At 38.5% G+C, this 15,236-nt stretch overlaps 1 protein-coding gene across 2 annotated transcripts; it reads left to right on the top strand.

The window, feature by feature from the left end:
- The first annotated feature begins 307 nt into the window (after window positions 1-307).
- On the top strand, window positions 308-12,123 carry trp (transient receptor potential). Of its 2 annotated transcripts, none has more exons than XM_014239038.3 (16): window positions 308-455; window positions 3,181-3,414; window positions 3,486-3,726; window positions 3,869-4,011; window positions 6,110-6,311; window positions 6,578-6,754; window positions 6,861-7,095; window positions 7,160-7,312; window positions 7,362-7,507; window positions 8,133-8,500; window positions 8,568-8,925; window positions 10,175-10,394; window positions 10,466-10,640; window positions 10,706-10,866; window positions 10,922-11,082; window positions 11,148-12,123. In XM_014239038.3, the coding sequence occupies exons 2-16, from the start codon at window positions 3,269-3,271 to the stop codon at window positions 12,009-12,011; spliced, it is 3,750 nt and encodes a 1,249-aa protein (XP_014094513.2). In that variant the 5' UTR covers window positions 308-455; window positions 3,181-3,268; the 3' UTR covers window positions 12,012-12,123. The 2 variants fall into 2 exon arrangements, with proteins under 2 accessions (XP_014094513.2, XP_069969273.1); XM_070113172.1 differs by having other exon boundaries at window positions 313-359.
- Window positions 12,124-15,236: the final 3,113 nt, after the last annotated feature.

The following is a 15,236-nucleotide window of genomic DNA, read 5'->3' on the forward strand; positions in this document are numbered from 1 at the left end:
GTTGAATAGCCAACAAGTCGATAATCAATACATGTCACAAAATCAATGAGTCAATAGTCACATGTCTATTTTGAACGCATTCCGTGACAATATTATGCAAAAAATTCTAAACAGCTGATTGGGCTTGTTTGATTGTTTTGCTGTATTCTTTCACTTATTGCCACTATTTTTTATTGTTTTTACTTATATTTTTACTAGCCGTTAACTTAAAGCCTATTGCAACGATCGATTGAATTTTTGCGATTCTTTCCATGACCGACTTTTGCCGAAACGTTAATGTAATTAGTAGCATATACCAAGGCGTTAGAGCAAATTATTTTCAGTTCTTCGCGAATTCTTCAACTATCAACTACTAAATTGTAAGATTTAATAAAAATGGATAGTGAAGAATCTGAGAAAAAGTAAAGGTGTTGAAGAGGATATACGTTCAGAATATTTCATCAGGGATCAAAATTGTAAAGGATTCTTTAAATGTTTCCAGTTATGTGGATAATGCGTGAAAGGGATGGGAACTGAAAGTGCAGAATTCACTGATTAGTAACGAAAAATTAAGTTTGGCGGGAACTATACATTCCAATGTGAAAATATCGATCGTTTTGTATACATTGCGTTAATTTAATTAATGATTGTGGAAAAGTTAAGAAACTAAATCTAAGTGAAAAATTGAATAATTGAGTGATAAATTGAAAATAAACTTCAATTATCCTTTTAAACAATACACAGTCCACACATGTAGGGTTACAGATTACTAAAGTTGAATAGTAGTATAAGTGTCCTTCCATTCCTTCGAAAACTCACAATTTTTTATATATCTCCATTGACTAAGTTAAGAAAAAACTTGTATTAAACTCTAAAAATTTTAAAATGCAAGTATCCTGTTTAAAGTGAAAATATCCTGAAACTGTTTTTAATGAAACTATATTTAAGAAATTTTATAAAGAAAAGATAAAAACATTTTGAAGGACTTCTGATCTCCTGTGAATCACTGGTGTTAACTGCATTTAAAAAAAAACATTAATTTCTTAGTTCTAGAGTGTGAGATCATGGAGTAAAGTAATGTTGATCGATTTCAGTGACAAATACACTAAACAAAACACGTGAATTTTCATTGTTCTGTGACAGTGACTACCGATAATATATATTTTTGTATTCGTTCGGTGCCACGCACTGCTGTGTAATCTTCTCACGGTTGCGCTGGTTGTCCGGAGTGGGCAAACGAGGCATCCACCGAGCCTAAAACTTTGTCACGTGGCCCTTTTAGTCACCTACTGTCTAAGCTACCGTCGTGGTTTTCACAGCCTAAGCATGGCTGATTAAAACCCAAGGTTTGAACTTTGAAACACGTAAAACTAGTTTTGATGGTCGCCAACGAATGAGAAGAGTCAGGGTAAACAGCATCGAAGCATTCATTGATTGTAGTAGCCAATTTTACTTTCTAGCACAAGAATCGAATCAATGTTTCCAATTTGTACAAAATCTTGGCGATGGCCTTTTTCGAGATGGTGAAATAAGAAGAACTGCCCTCGTACGTGTGATAGAGAGGTGTCCTCTATATAAAACCACTTCATATTTTGACCCGCGGGTTATTACTCTGTGTTGAGGAAAGAGTAATTGTTTTTTTTTTAATTTCACAAATATCTTTCTTCTTATTCGCATTTTCATTTCTATAACATATTTCTCCCTGATCGTTCTGAATTTGTTCCCACACATACAAATCGGCTGGTTTAAGCCCCCGATGTTAACTATAAAATCGATATAATTGCGGTCGATAGGATTGCTGAAGGCTCAGTGATTCATGCTTAAGAAGCATTATATTATATTGTTTTTAAATGTTTAGCGTGACAAGCCGATCCGATTTAGTCATGTCCGCCTGTCTGTCTGTCTGTACGAGGTGTGTTCAAAGGAAAAAGAAAAGGTGAATTTTGAATTTTCTTGAAAGGACTTATTTATTTATCAATATCTATTTTGTCCCCTTCAAAGTAATCCCCTTCGGATATATTATACTTGTGCCAACGCTTTTTCCAATTCTCGAAGCACTTCTGAAATGTGCTCTGCGGTATGGCCATCAGCTCTTTCTTCGATTCTGGCTTGATCTCATCAATTGTAGCAAAACGCTTTTCTTTTATTGGTTTCTTCAGTTTTGGGAATAAGAAAAAGTCGCAGGGAGCCAAATCTGGTGAAAATCACTCCTGAGCGATACTATGCCGATTGATATGCCAACATCCTATGCAACTGCCCTAATACAGATTCGAAAGTTTTCAAGAACAATTTTTTTTCTGTTTCAATGTTTTCTTCGCTTGTTGACGTGGTCGCACCTCCAGGATGCTCATCGGCATCAACATCTTCTCAGTCTTCTGTAAGGCGATTGTACCACTTATAAACACTTTTTTGAGACAAAGTGGACTCACCGAATGCCACATTCAACATTTCAATTCCCTTGGGGCACTTTGTTCCATTTTTAACGCAAAATTTAACACATATTCTTTGATCAATTTATTTCAAAAGTCAAAAATCGAAGAGCACACAAAAACGTAATTACCCTTTTCTGTTGTCAAAAACAAACTAGTAATCGAAATTGGCTCCTAATGCAAGCTCATGATAAACATATGTGTTCAATTATAACAAAAACAAAATATCGATAATCGAGTGTAAACAGCCCGGGAAAAATCAAAATTCATCTTTTCCTTTCAACACCTCGTATGTACGCGAACTAGTCCCTCATACAAACTGACCGATCAAACTCAAGTCCTTGAATGGAAAGCTTTTTTATTTGGCTAGGTATCTTTAGGAAATTAGGCACGGGTATATAGCATATAGCGGCTATTCAAACTGACCGATTAAAATTGAGATAAAAATCTTTTTTTACATTTTGATGCAAGAAAAAATGCACATGTAAAGGGTATTTTAGCTTCGGTGCAGCCAAAGTTAATGTTTTTTCTTGTTTTGATTCTAAGTAACTCCACTTATAAACGTTGAGTCTATTCGATATGCATTTATATATACCTCAAAGGAGCTATTCGTTTTGATACCAGAAGGAACAATCGCCTCCTAGACTGGCTTATGCTTACGGTTACACTGCAAAATTTAAACTTTTTGAAATTATTTAATTTTTTTACGGTTAAATAATAAAATACTTTGAATTTAAATAATTTGTAATTATTATTATTTTTTACGATCTAGATTTATACGAATTTCCAAGTAACTAAAAATTGCGATACTTTTAAGACACGAAGAATTTACTGCTCATTGAATATATGAGCAGATCAAAATGTCACAACGAAAGGGCGGTGACGATGACCCCGAAAAAGGTGAACCCGACTATAACATCTCGATGGGAGAGGAGTACATGCTAAATGAGATCGAAAAGAATTTCATATTAGCGGCCGAACGTGGTGACATTCAGGGTGTTAAAAAGTACGTAGAATGACTTTAATCTAATTTCGCTTATACAAATGTAGTATATACTTTTAATTTGTACTTTCCAGAATAATCGAAGACAATAAGGGTCAACCGGATAAGTTTAATATAAACTGCGTAGATCCGCTCAATCGCTCAGCACTTATATCTGCCATTGAGAATGAGAATTTCGACTTGATCATTGTACTGCTGGAATGTGGCATCGAAGTGGGCGACTCGCTGTTGCATGCCATCTCAGAGGAGTATGTCGAAGCTGTCGAGGAATTGCTGCAGTGGGAGGAAACGCATCACAAAGATGGGCAACCCTATGTAAGTATAGAAAGAAGTGCAGCCGAAATTGTTGTGACATTAGTGGCCATAAGCAGTGAGTACGCATGTATGTGTATGTAAGTTTGTCTATGTGTTGATCGCTAAATAATGTATTTTTCAATGTATTAATTACTAATTACAGAGCTGGGAAGCTGTTGACCGTAATAAGTCGACATTCACGCCGGATATCACGCCATTAATATTAGCAGCCCATCGCAACAATTACGAGATACTCAAAATTCTATTGGATCGTGGTGCAACACTGCCGATGCCGCATGACGTGAAGTGAGTAAAACTGTGAGCACAAAAACACACATAAGAGTAAATTAACATTGAAACTCGGATACCTATAATCCGCTGCAATTCGACAGCTTGTTTGCTTAATCAATGTATTGGTTAGCACTTCCGTTATAGTTTTGTAATATTTTTCCATCGTCTCCAACACTATTGACCCATTTACAAATGGTGCCAACACATAGGCCATGGTGTCTCTTTTCTATTGGTTGCTTACCAATACCGCTTTGATGCCCCCACACACGCAAAATCGTTCTTCGTAGTTCTTATAGCCGAAATTAGTCGCGTTTGGCACGTTTCCTTATTTGTGCTGTCCCTATGCACAGTCGTGGCGCCGCTCCGCTCTCCGCATGCGTATGTTTACGTGATTTTCGACGAATTTGCATTATTTTTGAAATGTTACCGCCTCTGCCCTGGTTGTTGTCATCTGTTTGATGTTGCATGCCGCATAAAATGACGTTAAAATAATTCCATTCGTATCAACGTGGGGTATGCTTAGCAGATGTGGGGGTGTAAGGCAATTCAAAGGTGATTTTGCTGCGTCCCCTTATGTTGCTTTTGGTTTTTCAGGTTATCCGTTGATGGCTTGACATTCGTCAATGATTCACTTAAAATTGGTCTAAATTATATTTATTTTATTTTTGTATTCTGCTGATAATTAAAAGAATAACTTTAAAAACTATTATACTCTGTAGCAACAGGTTGCGACAGTATAAAAATATAGAAATGGTATTCTAAGCCATTTTACCATACTTAGCCACAAATTCTGTTACAAAGTTTACAATGCGTACAGCGAGGACTATTTCGCAGAAAAAAGTGTTGCTTTTCAACGCTTTTATTAATAGAATAGAAAAAATCAACAATTTGATAGCCTCTGCAAAAAACAAAAAACCGCGCCTAAACCTATGCAGCTAAAATCATCAACTATTCATGCCTGCATTTGAATAATAATCAATTTTCTCAAACACATCCTTAAGGATAACGAAATCACTACACGTGTCTAAAGTATAAATATTGTTTAAAAACTAAAAAACTTGCATTTGAAGCACATTAAACTAAAAGGTGAAAAACAAATGAATCCTTGGACTACAGTTTGTGGTCACTGTAGAAGAATACCCTAAAGACATTTGAAGAGTCGCAAAAAACATTGATCCGAGGAGCGTCGTCAATACCAATAGAAACTATGAGTGCTGCTATTGATCAATGGTCGTTTGAGGGCTTGTGTGAAAGCAAAAGGTGATCATCATGCAAACAATTTTGTAAACCTTTCTATTGAGCAACTTTGTTTAGTTAAGAAATATTTTTTCTTGTTCCAAATATATTGTACTTTGTCTTAGTTGAATGGAATCGTTTCAGTTGTTTTATACTCCGAAGCTTAACTATTAACCGATTTCGGTCGTTTCTGGTATCAATCTAAACGATAGAAGTTTTCATCTGAAGAAAACTTCATCGATTGTACAATTAAGTTTAGTTGAGTTATCGAGTCTTCAACGAATATTTTTACTGGAGGTTTGCGCCTATTACTTTTTCTAAACCACTTACTCCGATAACCGCGAAGGTCCCAAATATATATTTTATTAGTAAAATCCATATTTATATTTTAAAATCGCCAAATTTGTTTCCGCAAGATCTGACTTTTGAAGACATGAAGCATTATCATAAAGTTATCTAACAATAAGGCAAATTTTGAACTTCAATTCTTTTTCGAGCGCTAACTTCATAGCGCCGAAAACTTACTTTTTTACTAAATTGTAATTTTATTTATTCTAAAATATCTATCTCTAATATCGTATCTGCCATGATTCTCTCGTTCTGTGGTCTAAGATATGTATCGGTTTATAAAGTAATACTCATCTGTAATACAAGTACAATAAACTGGGATGTCGTGAAAATGTTTATAATGCCTCCCCAACAGCTTTGGATAGATATTTTCAAAACTATGTAACCTCAATGAATTGTGGAACATTGAGTATAAGTTCTTTTAATGGTAAACAGAAGTTAAGTATTCTTCTAAAATCAAATCATCATTTTAATTTAGGTTATTTACTGTACTTTCTGACTAAAAATCATTTAAATTAATCTTGCATAGATGTGGTTGCGATGAGTGTGTCACCTCCCAAGAAACCGATTCGCTGCGACACTCACAATCGCGTATCAACGCCTATCGCGCCCTCTCCGCCAGTTCACTGATAGCACTTAGCTCACGCGATCCCGTTCTAACGGCTTTTGAATTGTCATGGGAATTGAAACGACTCCAGGCAATGGAATCCGAATTCAGAGCGGAATACACGGTAAGAATTAGGGTGAATGTAATAATGTGCAGAAAAAAAAAGAAAAAGTAAAATAATTGTGGGAAGAAGCTACAAAGAAGCTAAAAAACGAATAGACAATAAAATTAGCGCTTAAATGCATTTATTTAGTAGTAAAATGAATATGTTGCGATTATGCAGCTTCTTTAGGCATTTTTTAGGTGACCATATGTTGGATATTTGTATACTTACTTATGTGCATAACTGTAATGATATTTGTTTGTGTGTGCACTTTCTTATGTCTCCAGGAAATGCGTGTGGGTGTGCAAGCGTTTGTCTCATCATTATTGGATCATGCACGTACTTCAACCGAACTGGAGGTAATGCTCAACTTCAATCACGAGCCAACCACGGACATTTGGATGCCAGGACAGAGGCAAACGTTGGAGCGCCTCAAATTAGCCATAAGATACAAACAGAAAGCGGTAAGAAATTAATGTACTCAGCATACCCTATCAAAAACATATTTGATTTTGTCGTTGTACTTGCATAAATCAAATTTGCAATGTCTTCTTCGTCATCACAATTTAGTTTGTGGCACATCCGAATGTGCAACAATTACTGGCGGCTATTTGGTATGAGGGTCTACCCGGTTTTAGGCGCAAACAAGCCTCACAACAGATCATCGAAGTAATGAAGCTGGGCACTATGTTTCCCATTAACAGCATGAACTATCTACTGGCGCCGGACTCAGATGCAGGCAAATTCATGAGAAAACCATTTGTGAAGTTCATTTCGCATTCTTGTTCGTACATGTTCTTTTTGAGTAAGTTGGGCGGTGGATGTGTTACGGACAAAACACTGAAGTATTAACATATTCTTATCTTTAGTGCTTCTCGGTGCTGCATCGCTGCGTGTCGTTCAACTATCATTCGAGTTGCTTGGGTTCCCTTGGATGTTGGCAATGCTGGAGGATTGGCGGAAGCATGAGCGTGGCTCTTTGCCAGGGCCGATCGAGCTGGGCATTATCACTTATATTGCCAGTAAGTAAATGTATTAATTTACTTAGAACTCATAATTTATATTTTTAAGGTCTCGTGTTTGGTGAATTGAAAACGCTTTATTCTGATGGTTTGTTCGAGTATATCATGGATCTTTGGAATATCGTCGACTTCGTTTCAAACATGTTTTATGTCACTTGGATTCTTTGTAGAGCGACAGCATGGATTATAGTACATGTTAGTAGCATTTTTTATAAATCTTTGTATTACCATATAATTTTTTCATTTCGCCGTTCATGCTTCTGCAATACTTCCAACTCTAATATTGTAGTAAGCTATTTGAATATAGACTCCCGATATTTTAATTTAAAATCCAGTCCAGAAATGCATCATTCAAATTCAAGAGAAAACATTTCGTTGGGTATGAATTAGTAAAAATTTTTACTCAACGTAGGAAAAAGAAAGAGAGCTCCTTATCTAACAATACCGGTTTTAGTTCCCCAAAATAACATTTCTATCGGTAAATTATTTAGTTATGCTTTATTGTCCGCAGAAATCCGAGAACTCCCTTGGTAACGGAGAATGCGAAGTAAGTAACGGTTACTACTTCATTCTCAAGTCGAGTGCATCTACTTTCAAATAGAAAGCCAGAGAGAGGTTGAGTAGTAAACCTATCGATCATTCGTTTGAAATGATTCAAAATCGCCGTGTTCTTGTGCTATATTTATAGAGTTATTTAATGCCTTTTCCCTTCTCTTGTCTCCGAAATTTTGTAGAAAGTTGTTGTTACTTCAATATTTCATTTTCATAATATAAAAGACGCATAATTTTACCTAAGGTGAAATTCTTTTCTCGCCTCCAGCGAGATTTGTGGTACCGCGGCATCGATCCTTACTTTCCACGCGAACATTGGCACCCTTTCGATCCGATGTTACTTTCCGAAGGCGCCTTTGCTGCCGGCATGGTGTTCTCCTATTTAAAATTGGTCCATATCTTCTCAATCAATCCACATTTGGGCCCGTTGCAAGTCTCATTGGGGCGCATGATTATCGATATCATCAAATTTTTCTTCATCTACACTTTGGTGCTATTCGCCTTCGGCTGCGGCTTAAATCAGCTGTTGTGGTATTATGCTGAACTGGAGAAAAACAAGTGCTATCACTTGCATCCAGATGTGGCGGATTTCGATGACCAGGAAAAAGCTTGTACTATTTGGCGACGATTTTCGAAGTATGATTTTTAAGGTATTTATGGTAATTATATCACTAATTTGGAACAATACTTTCCCTCTTTGCAGCCTGTTTGAAACCTCACAGTCACTTTTTTGGGCTTCCTTCGGTTTGGTCGATTTGGTATCGTTCGATTTGGCTGGCATTAAGAGCTTCACTCGATTTTGGGCTCTACTTATGTTCGGGTCATACTCGGTTATAAATATAATTGTGCTTCTCAACATGCTTATTGCTATGATGTCCAACTCGTATCAAATTATTTCGGAACGCGCAGATGTTGAATGGAAATTTGCACGCTCCCAGCTATGGATGAGTTATTTCGAGGATGGTGGCACTGTGCCGCCGCCATTCAATATTATGCCGTCGGTGAAGCTGCTACGCAAGACACTGGGCAAGGAGGGACCGAAGCGCACTAAAAGTTTCATGGTGAGTGAGCAACCCTGTAATTTTGGATTAATAAATTTATATCCATCTGGTAAAGATTATCATATAAAGGAGTGAATTTCTTCGATGTTTAAATTTTTTTATATTGTACAATTTACTTGCACCTAAAATATATCTACAGTATACATTAGTAGATTATGCTGAAATGTCTCATAAGGGCAGTATTTTAAAAAATTTTGCTCTCGAATTCGTCTGGATGTAGGCAAGGGGAAATATCTCGAATCTTTCTTTTCGACTGACCAAGTTTCGCTAGACTGATGTTGAAACATATAAGCGCTCATAAGGTCATATCTTCGTCAAAATATTAGGGTTTCTTCATACATACCTAGGAGTTTTAGCATCACACAGAAATAACTTTCTACTATCCAAATAAGATACCAGTAACTTCCGTCACAGGGGATTGGCCTTAAAACCTAACAAAACATCGAAGTATGTAGTTACTTTTAAAATACATAAAAAACTGTGAAAAATAGTTTCCCGAAAATATCATTCGACCGCACATGTAGATTTTTCTAGTCACTGGAAATAACTGTAAATAATCGAATCTGAAACGTTTCCCCAGATCCCAAATACTCCTAATGAAACTGTAAGTGGCAATTATATATCAAAATAGAGAAAATAGGACAATATATTCCTTCGTTCCTGACCTTTCTGCCAGCTTACCAATGTTCTCTACTTATATTGCGTCGACTACCCTATCAGGAGTTCCAAGTAAATATATCCTATTTAAGAACCTAGTTCCTCAAAATACCGATATTAGTGACGTACATTATATTACCGCGGTGTAGACTACCTAATTTTCCCTTATTTCAATATAAGTTTAATTTAAAGAGTGTGAATTCTCCTGGAATTTGTTTAAATTTTTTTTCACTCTACACACTTTTATTTAAAGGATTGCGAGGCGATATTAATAAATTTTGCAAACAAATTTAATTCACAATGCTTTCCCTAATATCTCATTTCATCTGCCAACACTGTAAATAGGCGTTGTTGGAAAGAAGGTACAAACCCCTTGCGATGATAAAAATAAATAGTTAGTCATTATTAACAATTTCTCAGCTTGATAGACCGGTGACCGGCTTTACGGCAACAACACGGCGCTGTCCCAATCGGCACCAAAGTGTTACAGTAAAAAAAAAACAGATATTTTCCAATCTAATTTCCTGACTCCAATAGCTGCAGTAAAATCTCCCACTTTCTGACTCACATGCTATCTCGCTCTTACTTGCAGCGCAAGACGAAGGAGCGCTCACAGGCGTTGCACGACAAAGTCATGAAGCTGCTGATACGACGCTTTGTCACCGCAGAACAGCGCCGTCGTGACGACTATGGCATAACCGAAGATGATATCATTGAAGTACGTCAGGACATTAGCTCGCTGCGTTTCGAGCTATTGGACATTTTTCAAACGAACCGATTCAATGTGCCCGATATTGAGAAGAAAACAGCAGGTGAGTAAGAAATGATTGCGACAATGAAATGATACCCTAGTGCACTGAGAATATTAAATGTGTGTTCACAGCTGCGGCTGCCGGCACTAAGAAGGGTAAAGTGATGGAGCGTCGTATACTGAAAGACTTCCAAATCGGGTTTGTTGAGAATTTGCAGCATGAGATGACGGTAGGCGATGAGGGTAGCAAAGATATATTCTCCTCTTTAGCGAGGGTGATTGGCAAGAAGAAGTCACTGAAATCTGGGTAGATTCATTTAACTCCTGTCTGGAAGGTACAGCGATTCAAACACTTTTCTTAATGTTTTACAGTGAGAAAGACTGGAATGCAATTGCACGTCAGAACACAATGACCGCCGATCCGATTGGCTCTAAGCGTTCGTCTATACAGCGACACAGTCAACGCAGCTTGCGGCGCAAGATCATCGATCAGGCTAACGAGGGCCTGAAGATGAACCAGAATCAATTAATTGGTGCGTAGAGCTTCATCAATTAATATATTATCTCATTTGTTGCTTCATAATACAGAATTTAATCCCAATTTGGGTGATGTGACACGCGCCACACGTGTTGCTTACGTCAAATTCATGAAGAAGAAGATGGCCGCTGACGAAGATGGGGCTGCAGCCGCGTCTGAAGAGGCAGCGGCAACAAGCGCTACCATCACAGATGAAAAAGCTGCTGGAGGCGTAAGTACTAACCTTAAGGTAATACTTTACCATTAAGTATACACAAATTTTCCCTTCACTTAAAGTCAAAAAAAGTAAAACCGGATGATCGGAAAGCAGCCAGCGAAGAAAAGGCTGATATTGTATCCAAAACCTCTAGCACCAATGCCAAGGCAAAGGAAAGTAAGCCAGGCGATGGTAAACCAGGTGACACTAAACCAGCCGCACCGGCTCCGCCTGGAAAACCAGCTGCACCTGGCGCTAAACCAACTGATGCAGCGAAGCCTACTGCAGTTTCTGCTGTAAAGTCACCACCCCCAGCCGCTGTCAAACCAGACGCAGCTGCTAAGAAGGTTAACACCGCTAAGCCAAGCAGCACCGATGCCAAACCCGCAACAGCAGCTAAACCAGCTGACAGTTCATCCGCCGCCTCCGCTGCAGCTAAGCCTGCTGTTGCTGAACCCGGCGAAGCTACAAAACCAGAAGCTGCTGTCAAAAAGGAAGACACTGCTAAGACAGAAGCCGCGAAACCAGGCGCTGCTGCAAGTGCTAGTGCGACCGCTACCGCCGCTAAAGCTTCTGCCCCAGCTGCGCCCGCGGGTGCAAAACCCGATGTACCGGTAGCGGGAAGCGATGCAAAACCGCCTGCAGCGGGTCCGATAGCCACCAAAGCGGCTGGTGACTCTACTGGTGCGAGTGGTAGTGGTTCCGCTGCGACCACTGGTACGGGTGCGACGGCGAAAACAGATGAGAAGAAAGCGGACCACAAGAAGGACGATGACAAGAAACCGGACGAAAAGAAAGCTGACGAGAAAAAGGCGGACGATAAAAAAGCAGCGGCACCTGCCCCGGCTAAACCGGCAATTAAGGTAGGTCAAAGCAGTGCGGCTGCGGGTGGCGAACGTGGCAAATCGACAGTTACTGGTCGTATGATATCCGGTTGGTTATAAGTTGAGAATGTGTGTTATACGTACTTTCAAATTAGCAGCTTAAGTTTAAGTTTACTAACCCATACGTATATTTTGTGCTTTGCAAGAACAAATAAATTTATATTAAATTGAAGTTGTTTAGAAGAAATGAATAAAAAAATTTATGAAAATTCAAAATAATAGTCTGGTATCTGGTACCCTGAACAGGGTATATTAAGTTTGCCATGATGTTTGTAAAATCTAGAAAGAAACATCGGAGACCCTAAAAAATACATATATATATATATAAACGATCAGCGTGACGAGTTGAGTTGATTCAGCCTTGTCCATCTGTCTGTCTGTATACACGCGAACTGGTCTCTCAGTTTTTGAAGAGGAAGGATCTGAAATTTTGCTCACGCTCTTTTCTCCCTAAGGAATTGTTCATTCGCCGGAACAACCGATATGGGACCACTATAGCAAATAACTGCCATACAATCTGAACAATTGGAATCAAGTGTTTGTATTGAAACATTTTTCATTTGACGGGATATTTTCACTAAATTTGGTGAGGATTTTGTCTAAGGCAATGATGCAATCTTCGAAAAAAATTTTGCGGTGGAATCAATATTGCATACAGCTACCATACAAACTGACCGATCGAAATCAAGTTATTTGAAGGAATCTTTTGTATTTGTGAGTGGTATTAACTATAGGTATATTAACGTTTTTTCTTTATTTTTTTATTTTATGTGTTCCACGAACCGCATGATCACTGGAATTGTACTTGAGCTGACAGACAGATCCCTTAGTTACCAAAAATTTAAATACTTATACGGCTGCTATATATATTTCTGGCCTAATAATGAAAATACGAGTATTCATCAAAGAAAATGGTTTTTTTTTAGGTCGATTTCTGTTTTGTGCTGTTTTGTTTCGGGCTCATACTCATAGATCCATGATTCGTCACCTATGACGATCTTATAAACGTCTTTTGAAGCACCGCGATCGTATTTTTTCAGCATTTATTTACACCAATCCACACGAGCCTTTTTTTGAGCGATCGGGATCCAACGAGAACAAACCTTTTTTACGGCCAGGTGTTCATGCAATATCGAACGTATGCTGGTGGAAGAAATGCATAGGCATGCCTCTACCTGAAGGTATGTTACATGACGGTCTTGCATTATCAGTTCATGTGCGGCATCGATGTTTTCTGGCACAACGGCTGTTTTTGGACGACCTTCACGGAATTCGTCTTTGAGCGAGTTCGAAAGTTGTGAAAAATGATCGCACGAAAATGTTCACGAGTTAATTCCATTTTTTGGCCGAGATGAATTTTTTAATTACCCGTAAATAAAACAATTCACGATTAAATGACAAAAAGTTCTGAGTGATGTTATGCTAAAAAATGTCAAACTCTCCAATGGAAATGTCAGATTGCACCTGGCAACACTTAGTGTTGCCTAGGCCAGCCAGCTATATAGCAGCCCTCGTAAAACCCATATATACGAGTACTTGTATAAAGTGCCTTAAGTATTTTACAAGTCCGTTCAGGCTAATTCGCTGTTAAATAGTAAAGCAGGGTGATTGAAAGTATATTATCTAAAATGATATAATGTTTTTCCTGGTAAAACTGCAAGTCCATTGCAGTCGCATCCTAGAGTAGATGCATCCTCCAAGTATTGTTACTTGGCTAACCTGTTGCCAGTTGCTAGATATTGAGACGAGAAAGTCTAAGGCTAAAGCTAAAAACTGCAAAACAAAAGATATTAGGTCAAGTAAAAAGTTCGTTCGGTTTTTATCTAAGAGATGGCGTTATTGTCCATAGTACTAGTGTTACATGTCGCATCATGCCATACTATACGGGAATGAAAACGTGTTTATTCGCGCTAAAAGTTTGTCTTTGACAGTTGTTTGATTGATTGACTCAGTCCGTTGTGAGCGCTCGTCAAATATGGACACCAGCAAAGAGAAAATTCGCTATATTTTAAAATTTTTCTTCGATCAAAGCGACAAAGCAGCCAAAGCGGCTGAAAAAATTAATTTAGCTTATGGGCCCGATACTGTAAACCAACGTGTAGCACAGAAGTGGTTTGCTAGGTTCCGTTCCGGTAATTTCGATGTCAAAGATGCACCACGCGTCGGGAGGCCTGTCGTTGAAAATTGCGATAAAATCATGGAAATAGTGGAAACAGACCGTCACGTGAGCACTTATTTAATTACTGAGGAACTAAAGATAAGCCAGAAAACCGTTTGGAACCATTTGCATAACCTTGGATTCAAAAAGAAGCTCGATGTTTGGGTGCCACACGAACTAACGCAAAAAACATGATGGACCGAATTTCCATCTGCAAATCGCTGCAGAATCGCAACAAAATCGACCCGTTTCTGAAGCGGATTGTGACTGGCGATGAAAAATGGGTCACTTATGACAACATCGAGCGCAAACGGTCGTGGTCAAAGCTCGGGGAAGCGGCCCAGATGGTGGCCAAGACCTGATTGACGGCCAGGAAGGTTTTGCTGTGTGTTTGGTGGGATGGGCAAGGAATCATCTACTGCGAGCTGCTCCCCTATGGCCAAACGCTCAGTTCGGCCCTCTACTGCCAACAACTGGACCGCTTGAAGGCAACACTCATCTAGAAGAGACCATCTTTGATCAACAGAGGCCGAATTGTGTTCCATCAGGACAACGCCAGGCCACACACGTCTTTGGTGATTCGCTTCTAATGCACCCACCTTATAGTCCGAACCTGGCACCAAGTGATTGCCATCTTTTCCTGTCCATGGCGAACGCGCTTAATGGTGAGAAGTTGGCCTCAAGAGAGGCCTGTGAAAATTGGCTCTCCGAGTTTTTTGGCAATAGGGACGCAGTCTTCTACGAGAGGGGTATAATGAAGTTGACATCTCGTTGGCAACAAGTTTACGAACAAAACGGCGCATATTTGACTTAAATCGGACACATGGATGTACACAAAGTTATCATCTTTTGAAAAATCAATAAAAAACCGAATGAACTTTTTACTTTACCTAATATTATCTGCAAAACATAACCATATCGTATCTTAGCGCTCGATGGAAGGAGCAGAAAAATCTACGGATCCATTAATCCAAATATTGGGCTTTTGTCCTTTCTTGACCCAACCATATTGTTTTAATTAATTAATCGGCTGGAATTGGGCAAGAAACTAATTTGCTAGAGTTATTATACTAGAATTTTATTTATCCCAGCTTTTAGAATACGTCAAATAAAACTGTCAATTTTAG

Source organism: Bactrocera oleae, chromosome 2, assembly GCF_042242935.1.
Source record: "Bactrocera oleae isolate idBacOlea1 chromosome 2, idBacOlea1, whole genome shotgun sequence".
Classification (NCBI taxonomy): Eukaryota; Metazoa; Arthropoda; class Insecta; order Diptera; family Tephritidae; genus Bactrocera; species Bactrocera oleae.

Coding starts and splice junctions, on each gene's coding strand:
- trp (XM_014239038.3), top strand. CDS start 3,269: ATGTCACAACGAAAGGGCGGTGACGATGACCCCGAAAAAGGTGAACCC. Junction 3,727..3,868: donor ACAAAGATGGGCAACCCTAT/GTAAGTATAGAA, acceptor TACTAATTACAG/AGCTGGGAAGCTGTTGACCG. Junction 4,012..6,109: donor CCGATGCCGCATGACGTGAA/GTGAGTAAAACT, acceptor AATCTTGCATAG/ATGTGGTTGCGATGAGTGTG.